Here is a 12,509-nt window from a genome sequence, read left to right as displayed (position 1 = left end):
GTATTTACAAACAAAATAAAATAAAAAATCAAATGCAGTTAGACAGTAATGGAAAGAACCATGCTGAAAATTAGAAGAATCCATAAAATTAAGAACCAAGACATTCGTCATAAAACTAATCTTACCGATGCTCTTAAGCACGCAATCTCATTAAAGTGGAGATGGGCCGGTCACATCTCATGATAACCAGATAGAAGATGGACCATTGAAGCCACACGATGGAAAGACCAAACGGGAGAAGGAATGTTGGTCGACAATTAAGACGGTGGGCTGATGACATGATTCACGTCGCAGGAAAAGACTGGATAAAGTCAGGCAAGGACAGGGATTTATGGAAGAGGATGGAGGAGGCCTATACCCAAACAGGGGTCTTTATGTCATAAACAATACTAACATTAATTATAAGTATTTTCTTTTCTTTGTAATTTTAAGCTATAACTTACTAACAAATACAGATATGTAAAATGGAAGCGAAGATATGGAATAAACTGGCTTTATTATTATTATTATTATTATTATTATTATCACAATGCCTCATAGAAATAATTTTGTAGGGAATTAAATGCTCTACAAAAAAAGATTCTTATCATTTTTCGATAAATCTATTTGTTCAGAGTTATTTGAGGTTGAAGTCGAATTCATATCAAATTTCGAGATTTTTTTACTATTCCGGCGAAACTAACAGACTTATTACAAAATATCATTGGATTTTTTTTGTAGACAATTTTATTCAAGCTCTTAAAATCGATCAGAAGACTATTTTTTTTATGAGCATGACATTAAAATAAACATAACTAGAAAATAATGCGGAATTCGAAAAAACTTTATTAAAAATAACTTCTAGGAAATAAAATTGTCTACAAAAAAGGTTCAATGATATTTTGTAATAGGTCTAATAGTTTCGCCGGAAAAGTAAAAAGATCTCAAAATTCAATATGAATTCGACTTCAACCTCAAATAACTTTTGAACAATAGATTTATCAAAAAATGATAAGGAACTTTTTTTGTAGAGCATTCAATTACCTACAAAATTATGCCTATCAATTATTCCCATGACGCATCGTTAACTACTTATAAAAATCAGAAGACGTAAAAAAAATTTGTTCCATGTTATTCTTATGGAAAATAGAAAAGTGCGATGAGGAACCTCTTAATGTTAATATTTAGAGCACTAATTTTCGCAGGCGTCTTCTTTTATCTAAATGAAACTTTTAAACCTGTTTCCGAGAAAAAAAAAATTTTTTATTTTTTGGATCACCCTAATATATATATATATATATTAGGGTGCGTCATTTCGGAGCAAATTTTTTTTTTTTAAGTGCATGCGGAAAAAATCATATTTTAACACAAAAAAAATAATTTCGCGGAAGAAAAAAAATCCTATGTCGATTACAGACCTAGCTCATCGAAAAATTCGATTTTTCCATTTAAATAACACGGGAAAAATTTTTTTTTTAGTTTAAAGTATTGTTAACTCATTAAACAAATTAATAGATCGACTAGACTAATACATAATTTTGTAGGAAATTGAACGCTCTACAAAAAAGGTCTCTTATCATTTTTCGATAAATCCATATGTTCAAAAGTTATTGGAGCTCGAAGTAAAGTTGGAGATCTTTTTACTTTTCCGGCGAAACTATCAGATTTATCACAAAATGTTGTAGGATCTTTTTTGTTGACAATTCTATTCTCTACAAATTATTATCAGTAAAGTTTTTTCGATTTCTGCATTGTTTTCTAGTTATTTTTATTTTAATTTCAAGCTCTTAAAAAAGTGGTTCTGATCGATTTCAAGAGCTCGACATTAAAATAGAAATAACTAGAAAACAATGCAGAATTTGAAAAAACTTTACTGATAATAATTTGTAGAGAATAGAATTGTCAACAAAAAAAATCCTACAACATTTTGTAATAAGTTTGATAGTTTCGCCGGAAAAGTAAAAAGATCTCCAACTTTATTTCGAGCTCCAATAACTTTTGAACATATGGATTTATCGAAAAATGACAGGAGACCTTTTTTGTAGAGCGTTCAATTTCCTACAAAAATATGTATTAGTCTCTTCAATTTATTGATTTTTTAACGAGGTTAAAAATACTTGAAGCTAAAAAAAAAAATTTTTTCCGTGTTATTTAAATGGGAAAATCGAATTTTTTAATGAGCTAGGTCTGTAATCGACATTGAATTTTTTTTCTTGCGCAAAATTTTCTTTTTTGTGTTAAACTATGATTTTTTCCACATGCACTTAAAAAAAAAAAATGTTGCTCCGAAATAACGCACCCTAATATATGTATATGGGGCATTCCATGCCAAATCACCGAGGTTTCGGCCCGACCCCCTTCGATTTCGCTGAAAATTTTTTATCATTTTCTACCCTACCAAAGACATTTTCCTGAATTTTTTTACCCAACCCAAAAAAAGTTACGAATTTTTGAAAAAAAACGCTCTTTTTTTTTCAAATTGCTGTAACTTTGACACAAATTGACATTTTGGCACTTTTTTTTTTTTGAAAAATTTTGTTTTTAATTGTAGTTTTCAGAAAAAAATACAAAAAATTTTTCGGAAGTCACGATATATAAAATATTTCAGTTTTTTCAATAAAACCGTAATTTTTTCGAAGTCGGAAACCTTCGATTCTCAATTTTTTTGTCTCAAAAAAAACTTCAACCAAGACAGTATTGGACCCCGCCATTCCCATTTTGTGCCGACTTTCCTTTACATTTTTTTTTTTCGATTGAAATTAAAAAAATTTCTAAATTTGGCTTATTTTTTATGACTTTGCGCTGAAGTTTCTTTGAATTGTTTTTAAAAGCTCAGAAGTTGAATAAAATTGGACAATAACAACCGTAAAGTGTATTAGGGGCAAGAATTGATTTTTTCGGAAGAAAATTCCCAATTTTGAAATACAGTGAAACCTAAACCTACAATTAACCTTCTCACTAAGACAATTTATAGATAAACTCAGAAAAATATCGATAGCCTTATAGACAATTTTAGATCAAATTGAACGGAATATAGTATAGTACCGGATATCTCAACTGGTAGAGCACTCGGCGCGATACCGACATGGTCTAGGTTCGATTCTCAGTTCGGGCTATCGATATTTTTCTGAGTTCATCTATAAATTGTCTTAGTGAGAAGGTTAATTGTAGGTTTAGGTTTCACTGTATTTCAAAATTGGGAATTTTCTTCCGAAAAAATCAATTCTTGCCCCTAATACACTTTACGGTTGTTATTGTCCAATTTTATTCAACTTCTGAGCTTTTAAAAACAATTCAAAGAAACTTCAGCGCAAAGTCATAAAAAATAAGCCAAATTTAGAAATTTTTTTAATTTCAATCGAAAAAAAAAAATGTAAAGGAAAGTCGGCACAAAATGGTAATGGCGGGGTCCAATACTGTCTTGGTTGAAGTTTTTTTTGAGACAAAAAAATTGAGAATCGAAGGTTTCCGACTTCGAAAAAATTACGGTTTTATTGAAAAAACTGAAATATTTTATATATCGTGACTTCCGAAAAATTTTTTGTATTTTTTTCTGAAAACTACAATTAAAAACAAAATTTTTCAAAAAAAAAAAAGTGCCAAAATGTCAATTTGTGTCAAAGTTACAGCAATTTGAAAAAAAAAGAGCGTTTTTTTTCAAAAATTCGTAACTTTTTTTGGGTTGGGTAAAAAAATCTGAAAAAATTCAGGAAAATGTCTTTGGTAGGGTAGAAAATGATAAAAAATTTTCAGCGAAATCGAAGGGGGTCGGGCCGAAACCTCGGTGATTTGGCATGGAATGCCCCATATATATTTTTATATAAATATACATAATTGTGTTATCTTATATATAATCATACACATTGATACATTCGGTCGAAAAAATTTCATATAATTATATAAAATTTTAGATAATTTTATATAATTACATAAAATTTTATATAATGAAGTTCTAAAAAATTTTATCGAATGGCAATTTCTAAATATAGAATATTAGTGGGTATACCGCTATTAGTCTCTTTACCCTATAAACAATACCATAATCGAATATAATACAAATAATAGAATCAATCATTTATTAATGTCTTCAATTATCTGAAGTTCATTTGTATCCAAATAAATATATACAATTAACTTATCCTCTCAAGTGTGTGATCCAGCACAGTGATTAATCAACACGTCAGACTTCGAATAAGAAGGTCTTGGGTTCGAGTCTATAACTCGGCGAGGGTTTTTTTTTCATGGCAGTTATTGTATACATATAAATCACTATATAAAATTATACTATATTTATTTTCCCGAGCAGTCCGATGAATTTGTAAATTTTACATCTAAATGCGTGTGATTGGAGAATTAATCTACCGTAAATTGAGCGCATAATGTCGGTCGAAATGCAGTGCAATTATTCACATATGTTTGTACATTCGGTATCCACAGTCGGTAAATCAACTATTATGACATTGGTGATCGACGATCATACTATCGTTATTTAGCGAAATATGATAAACGATTAGATGGTGTTATTGCTGTAAGTGCTGAAAAAATATATGGTAAAGATTTTTCACAACCGCACTCGGGAACGATCGTCAAATCACTCCATGCGGGAATTTTCGACGGCAGAACTTACGACAATTTAACGTCAATAAACAGTAATTTTATCGTGCCGCTGAAACCGCTAGGGCAGGGACACTACTCTGCACAGCAATAGTTACCGTTTTTTATTTTCCGTATGCTTGCATAAATTTAATAACTAATGGTATTTTACGACTCTATTCGATAGAAGAAGACAAATAGTGACTAAGGTTTTTTAAAGTTGCGTCATCAGACCTATTGCGATGGACATGTTCTTAAAGGAAATCTAACTATAGTCTAGTCAAGGAGATGAAAACCTGCAAAAAATAGTTACAGGTCTCCTAAAAATATGGTTGATGGTTTAAACGATCCGGAATGGTGTCTAGAGAAAAGCGTTTTTTTTTTTCTGGAAAAGAAAATCACAATTGTTATTAAAAAAAAACCGTTACAAAAAGTAGCCGTCCAGCTTTTTGGCAGAATGTCAAGAAGTATAAGTAATAGCTCGAATATTGAATAAGTATCTGAAAGAGCAGAAAATTTTGGTAAAAAAGTTCTAGACTCCCCGAATTGTAGCTCCAATACTTATAATTTTTATTTAACGTTGAAAATCAGCTTTGGCGCGGCAGTTTCGACATGCGCGCGCTACTGCTCTAGTGAGCGTAGTTGTTAAATAATTTTTTTATGCAATTAAATATTAATTAAAAAATTCTGGTGTCATCTAGACACCTCAAAGAATATGATTCCGCGGTACTAAAAGTTGTATCACCATTTTTCGAAAAGTTATTCGATTGTTAATTAACATTTTTTTACGAGTAAGTTACCCGCGGGTAATAAGGCCTGTCGGGAAATAAGGCCTAAGTGACAGAAATGATATTTAAAATAACCGCCTCCACTAAAGGCTACTCTAGTAGAAGGGTCTTGCATAGAGATGCTACGACAAGTTGATAGAGTCCCGATACTACGTTCCCTGTCTTCTATATTTCATCGTCCGTCATATGATGTCGTAGCGCAGAAGAAATCATAAAAAACAATCTAGTCTTCTGACTCTTAAAAAGGATACTGATAGTTTTCAGTGCTGTTGAGCAAAGCAATCTAGTCTTCTGTCTTTATAAAAGTATTGTTGCTAAATTTAAGTGACGATTCATCTCAAATACCAATTTTATTAAGTACAATTAAACTATTCCAGTTTGATTAACCCGTAGGCCTTATTATCCTACCGTAGTAAAATAAGGCCTATTCGTATGGCTTTTGTAAAAGTTTGATTTTGTGTTCGTTTGGGGTATGAATTACCATTACTTCAATATATTTTATGGCTAATGTATTGAAATAAAGATTAATGATGCATTTGGATAATTAAATACAATACTTTCGATTCTATTCAAAATCTCCCTTACCTAGGCCTTATCACCCGCCGGTACCTTATGTGTTGTCATAAAAGGCGGTATAAAAGTTTGAATAATTAATCTATAAATTTTTTGTTTCTTGGAGCCCTTTTTATAAGCATACTCAACAAAATGACGTGATGAAAGTTTATAAAATGATTTTATTTCATTAGTTATTAATTTTTGAAGTAACAAATAAATTAAAAATTCAAATAATGTATGTTAAACAATTTTATTTTTAATTTTAAGCTATTACTGATTTCATATCCTTGTTAGGCATTATATAATTACTTTTTGAATTTTTTTTATGCCATTTGTTTATAAATTTTTTATAAACAAATGGATTATTTAAATATTTTTGAAAAATTTTTTTTCACCATATTGTGAGCGTAAGAAAATAATGATTTAAACAAAAAATTTTTTTCTTAAAAACAATGTCTTATTGTTTACAATCGTTTTTTTCATGTTTTGATTATTGAAATGCATAATTAAGGAATCGTTTTTGTTTTAAGAATCATAATTTTTATTTCTAAATATAATAGCAGAAAATAAATTTTTTTCATCAACAATTTATTCATTTATTTCTTTAAAAATTTGTTATAAACAATTTTTAACTTCTCGCTAAGAAAATCGATGATTTTCGAAAAATTCGGAAACTTATTGTTTTTACCCCGATTTTCAAAAATCGAGTTTTCATCAGATGTCGACATAAAATCGACTTTTTAAAATTGTGTAAAATTTTATAAAATGCTACCCCACACTAGAAGCAATAGTGACATCAAATTCTCTAAAGTTTTATAAAATATTATAAAATTTTATATAATTTTATAAAATTTCATACAATTATATAAAATTTTATCTAATTATTACTTCCCTTTTGAGATCTTACTTTATAAAATTGTATAAATTTGTATAAGATTTTATAAGATTGCATATAATTTTATGAAATCGTATACAACTTTATAAAATTTTATAAAATTTCATCTAAATATTACTTCTCTTTTAAGGACTTACTTCATAAAATTGTATCAGATTGTATAAAATTTTATATAATTTTATGAAATCGTATAAAACTTTATAAAATTTTATAAAATTTCATCGAAATATTACTTCCCTTCTAAGGAATTACTTTATAAAATTGTCTAAAATTTTATATAATTTTATGAAATCGTGTAAAACTTTATAAAATTTCATACAATTATATCAAATTTTATTTAATTATTACTTCCCTCACTAAGATCTTACTTTATAAAATTGTATAAGATAGTATAAAATTTTATATAATTTTATGAAATTGTATAAAAATTTCTACAATTTTATAAAATCTCATTAAATTTCATACCATTATATAAAATTTAATCTAATTATTACTTCCCTTTTAAGATCTTGCCATATAAAATTTTATAAAATTTTATACAATTCTATGAAATTCGATAAAATTATATAAAATTTTGCTGTACAGTCTTATAAAATAGTATAAAATTTTATATAATTTTATACAATTGTGTAAAACTTTATAAAATTTTATTATATTTTATACAATTTTATAAAATGTCATACAATTTTATAAAATTACATTTATTTATTACGTTCCTTACTCAGAGCTTACTTTATAAAATTTTATTGAATTTTATAAAATTTTCGAAGATTTTATAAAATTGTATAAAATTTTATAAAATTGCATGAATTTTTATAAAATTTTGCTGTAAAATCTTATAAAATCTTACAAAATTTTATAAAATTGTATAAAATTTTATATTGTTTCATAAAATTTTATAAAAACATTTTTTCCCGGGTAGTTTAAATCATATTATCAGCAAACAAATTGAGAAAACCCAGTTTTTAATATGTTTCTCAGATATTTCATATATTATTGCTCTGACCTAAGTCAAAACTCACTCAAATCTTGATTTTGATCACTGACATTGATGTCTGCCTCGATACATTTATTTCATTGACGATTCTTAACTTGTTAAACTTTTGCAAAATACGTAACTTAGTAGAGCATGAAAAGCTCATAAAAAATAACCTCAGGTAACTGAGCTCGAAGAGCTTGAAAATATATTCACAGTAATGTTTCTAAGCTCCTTGAGCTCGAAAACAGCGGGAAGTTGTGGGGCTGGCCCGCAGGGTCAACCGACGCCCAGATTTTTTTTTTTTCATTTCAATTTTTTTCTAGAACACAAAAAAATGACAAAAACAGTAACCTGCAACCAAATGGCAAAAAAAAATTTTTTCAAGTTTTTGAAAAACATTTGGATTTTGGAGCACGACAAAGTCCAAGCACTGACCCGATTCGTCAACAAACAAATTGCTGTAACTTTACATCTAATGTAGATACAGTTTTCGACCTTCAAGTCGTTTTTATACAGTATAAGTTAATTATTTTTATCAATTTTTAACCTAACGTTTATCTGTTATAGTTCTCTAACTACACGTATTTATTCATAAAAATTAGCATTTTCTATTTCTTACAATGCTTATATCCCATAAACAATTAATTTTATGACGAATATGCTTCAAGACTTTGTTGTTACCTGATTATTAAACTATTTAAAAATATTTTTTTTATATTCTTAACCCTATTTGTTTCTGAGATTTTTGAATTTATTAAAATGATTTTCTATTTTTACTCTCATTTTTAAAATGTCCAAAGTATATAGTGATTGAAACTATAAATTTTTACTGTTTATTATATTGTTCAAGTCAATCTCACGATTTTATTTATTATTATTCATATTGAATATGAAATAAAAATAATTTATGAACTTTCATCACGTCATCTTGTTGAGTATGTTTATAAAAAGAGCTCCAAGAAACAAAAAATTTATAGATTAATTATTTAAACTTTTATACCGCCTTTTATGACAACACATACCCGTAAAAAAATGTTAATTAACAATCGAATAACTTTTTGAAAAATGGTGATACAACTTTTAGTACCGCGGAATCATATTCTTTAAAGTGTCTAGATGACACCAGAATTTTTTAATTAATATTTAATTGCATAAAAAAATTATTTAACAACTACGCTCACTAGAGCAGCGGCGCGCGCATGCCGAAACTGCCGCGCAAAAGCCGATTTTCAACGTTAAATAAAAATAATAAGTATTGGAGCTACAATTCGGGGAGTCAATAACTTTTATACCAAAATTTTCTGCTCTTTCAGAAACTCATTTAATATTTGAGCTATTACTTGTACTTTTTGAGATTTTGCCAAAAAGCTGGACGGCTAATTTTTTTAACGGTTTTTAGGTAGATTTTTCTAAAATCTAACTATTGTATTTGTCCTCATGGTCGATTTTTCAAGGAATTTCGTCATAAACTATCATAATTAGTTGAGTAGAGTTCAAAAATACCATCCGTTAAAAAATTTATATATGTATGTATGTATGTATGTATATATATATATATATATGGGATATAACGCAGTTTTGAGGACACGATTACGGCTACAATTCTTATCAGATCTTAATGAAATTTTTCACACTTATTCTATGGGCGATTATCACGGTTAAGTTCGAAAATGGGCAAAATCGGTTGATTAGTTTAGAAGTTATGGCTTTTTTAAATTTCCATGATTTTTTGAAAAAATCAATTTTTTTCCACATTCAAGTTCATATAATTTTAAAACTAATACTCATAGACAATTTCCGTAAAAAGTATCTGAAAGCTTAGCTAATAAGCTTTAATTTATGACCTTAGACTTTATATTTCGACCATTTCATCCTATAATTTGATGGCCTTGAAAATTTTAATGGAATCAAAAAATGTTGAAAATATGGGTTTCATTCCACATAACTTATGAATTTCCCATTATAATCCGGTTTCGTCAGTTGTATTTTATTGTGCACAAAATAACCTGTAAATTTCACTGCTATTTTATATTTTAAAAGTATTTCTTTTATTACTTATAATGTGTCAAATGTACCTCTACTCCCTATGATTATCACTGGTCTTGTCATTACGATAGCACCTACAGTTCTTATCGGATCTTAATGAAATTTTGTACACTTATTCTATAGGTGATTATCTCGATCAAGTTTAAAGATGGGCTGAATCGTTCAAATAGTTTTGAAGTTATGGCTGTTTAAAATTTTCACGATTTTTCGAAAAAATCAGTTTTCATTCACTTTTAAAGTTTATATAACTTTAAAACTGAAACTCATAGATAATTTCTGTAAAAAGTATTCTAAAGCTTGATTTATAAGCTTTAATTTATGACCTTAACCTTTATGTTTCGAGTATTTCTTCCAATAATTTGATAGCCTTGAAATTTTCATGAAATCAAAAAAAGTTGAAAATATGGTTTTCATTCCACATAACTTATGTATTTTCCATTATAATACAATTTTGTCAGTTGTACTTTATTGTGAACAAAATAACCTGCAAATTTTACAGCTATTTTGTATTTTAAAAGTATTTCTTTTAATATTTATGATGTTTCAATCGTACCTGTAGTCCTAAAATTATATTTGATCTTGCCATCGTAATAGCAATTACAATTATGATCTCATACTAATTAAATTTTCTATACTTTTTTACGTGAAGGTTAGTTTGGTAGGTTACCTATATAATGTTTTGTCGAATCAACTATCTGAAGTTCTCTATCGAAAATAGTCGTTGTCTTTTTTTACCCTCACTCTAAGAAAACGAGCCTAATATCATATCATGTCTATATACACTAACATTTATCACAAGTTATGTATGTATGTGAGTTTTTATAAATCTACCTTCCATTTCGGCTGCCGAATGGCCTTTTTTTTTTATAACAATTGTGATTTTCTTTTCCAGAAAAAGAAAAAAAAACGCTTTTCGCTAGACGCCATTCCGGATCGTTTAAGCCATTAATCATGCTTTTAGGAGACCTGCAACTATTTTTTGCAGGTTTTCATCTCTTTGACTAGACTACTAATTAATATTTCTTTTTGACAAAATTTTATTGGCTTAAGTAGGGCTATCCCTTGAAATAGAGAGTTATTCTTCAGTTAATTCGATTTAATCCGATAAGAACAGATTCATCTCACTTTATATATTATAGGTTTTAAAAAAAAGTATTAGAAAATAGTTTCTTGACAATTATAAAAAATTTACCTCCATATTGGTATCAATTACAAAAAAGTCTTCAATACTTATTTGATAGCATTTAATTAAATGGAACTATGAACAACTTGTATTTCAAACTGCACTATCTTGTTGTTTTCCAAATACTATTTTTAAAGGAGACTTGCATTCTATTTCTTATCAGAACCGCTGTCACTATTATAACGATTACATAAATCATGAGCAAGCATAACATAATGACGTTGCAACGTTTTACATAGTCTGTATTTAAGTGTTTTTTCTCTTTTCCTTCTCTTTATGATTTGCAATGCCGTTTCTGTGGAAAAAATGATTTTAAATTATTTTTTAGATTCTAATTATTGTTGAAAAAGGACACAAAAAAATAAATTATGAAGAAAAGAAAACGTATTTAGATTTTATACGTGATCTCATGTATTAAAAGTATTATTTAGACTGGTTATTTTATTGCCTTGTTGATAAAAAAATGTGATGACTGCTAATCTCTATCCTGGATTGACCTGGATGCACCGTACTGTGATCGAATGTTTTTTAGGTAGATTTTCGAAAAATCAAGCTATCGTATCTGTCTTTATGGTCGATTTTTCGAGAAATTTCGCCATAACCTATCATAATTTTTTCAGTAAGGTTCAAAAATACCACTCGTTAAAAAATTTATTTATATATATGTATATATATATATATATATATATATATATATATATATATATTTTTTTTTTTTTTTTCGATTTCACATGAAAATTTGTTGGTTTACGATGTTTTAGAAAGCCTCTCCAAAAATCAGCTCGATAAAACATTTGCAAGAGGTCGCTCACGAATTTTAAAAATATCAAAAATGGTAGATATTCGACTTTTCTATTTTAAATTTTTTTCTTTCTCGTAGCAGCAATAGTTTATATTTGTGAAACCATGACCACGCTGAAAATTTAAGCCCAAAATTTAAATATTTAAACCTCGCTCAAGAATTTTGAATATTAATTGATTATATGTAACTAATAGTTTGAATCAGTTTTTGTATTTTTTTATAACTAAATTATTGTCATTTCAGTAAAATATAACTTTTGCCTAACCAAAAATATACAGAACAGTCTTAAACAATAAAATTTAGTAAGTTTTGAATAAGCGAAAAAACCGACAAATTGAATAACAAAAGAGAAAAGTATGTAAATAACTTATTATTTTTATTTCTTGGGTGATATTTTCATTCATTGTCATGCAAATTAATGGTGAAAAAATCGAGAAGCTTCACTTTTAATATTTAAGGGTCGCTCAAAAGCGTCCAAAAGACAGCACTCGGAAACATTCAAAATACTTGAGCGAGGTTTAAATATTTAAATTTTGGGCTTAAATTTTCAGCGTGGTCATGGTTTCACAAATATAAACTATTGCTGCTACGAGAAAGAAAAAAATTTAAAATAAAAATGTCGAATTTCTATCATTTTTGATATTTTCAAAATTCGTGAGCGATCTCTTGCAAATTTTTTATTGAGCTGA

The 12,509-nt window shown here is 27.8% G+C and overlaps 1 protein-coding gene across 1 annotated transcript in view; it reads right to left on the bottom strand.

Annotated features, from left to right (window-relative positions):
• The window catches only part of LOC130669885 (putative sodium-dependent multivitamin transporter), a 95,140-nt gene extending 83,955 nt beyond the window's left edge, over positions 1–11,185 (bottom strand). Inside the window, exon 1 of the mRNA XM_057473026.1 lies at positions 11,028–11,185. Within this exon, the coding sequence (XP_057329009.1) occupies positions 11,028–11,033 (6 nt within the window). The 5' untranslated portion in view covers positions 11,034–11,185. The remainder of the gene's footprint in view (positions 1–11,027) is intronic.
• Positions 11,186–12,509: the final 1,324 nt, after the last annotated feature.

Source organism: Microplitis mediator, chromosome 6 (assembly GCF_029852145.1).
Source record: "Microplitis mediator isolate UGA2020A chromosome 6, iyMicMedi2.1, whole genome shotgun sequence".
Taxonomy (NCBI): Eukaryota; Metazoa; Arthropoda; class Insecta; order Hymenoptera; family Braconidae; genus Microplitis; species Microplitis mediator.
Note: the sequence above shows the minus strand (reverse complement) of the source record. Positions and strands in the feature narration are given on the sequence as shown.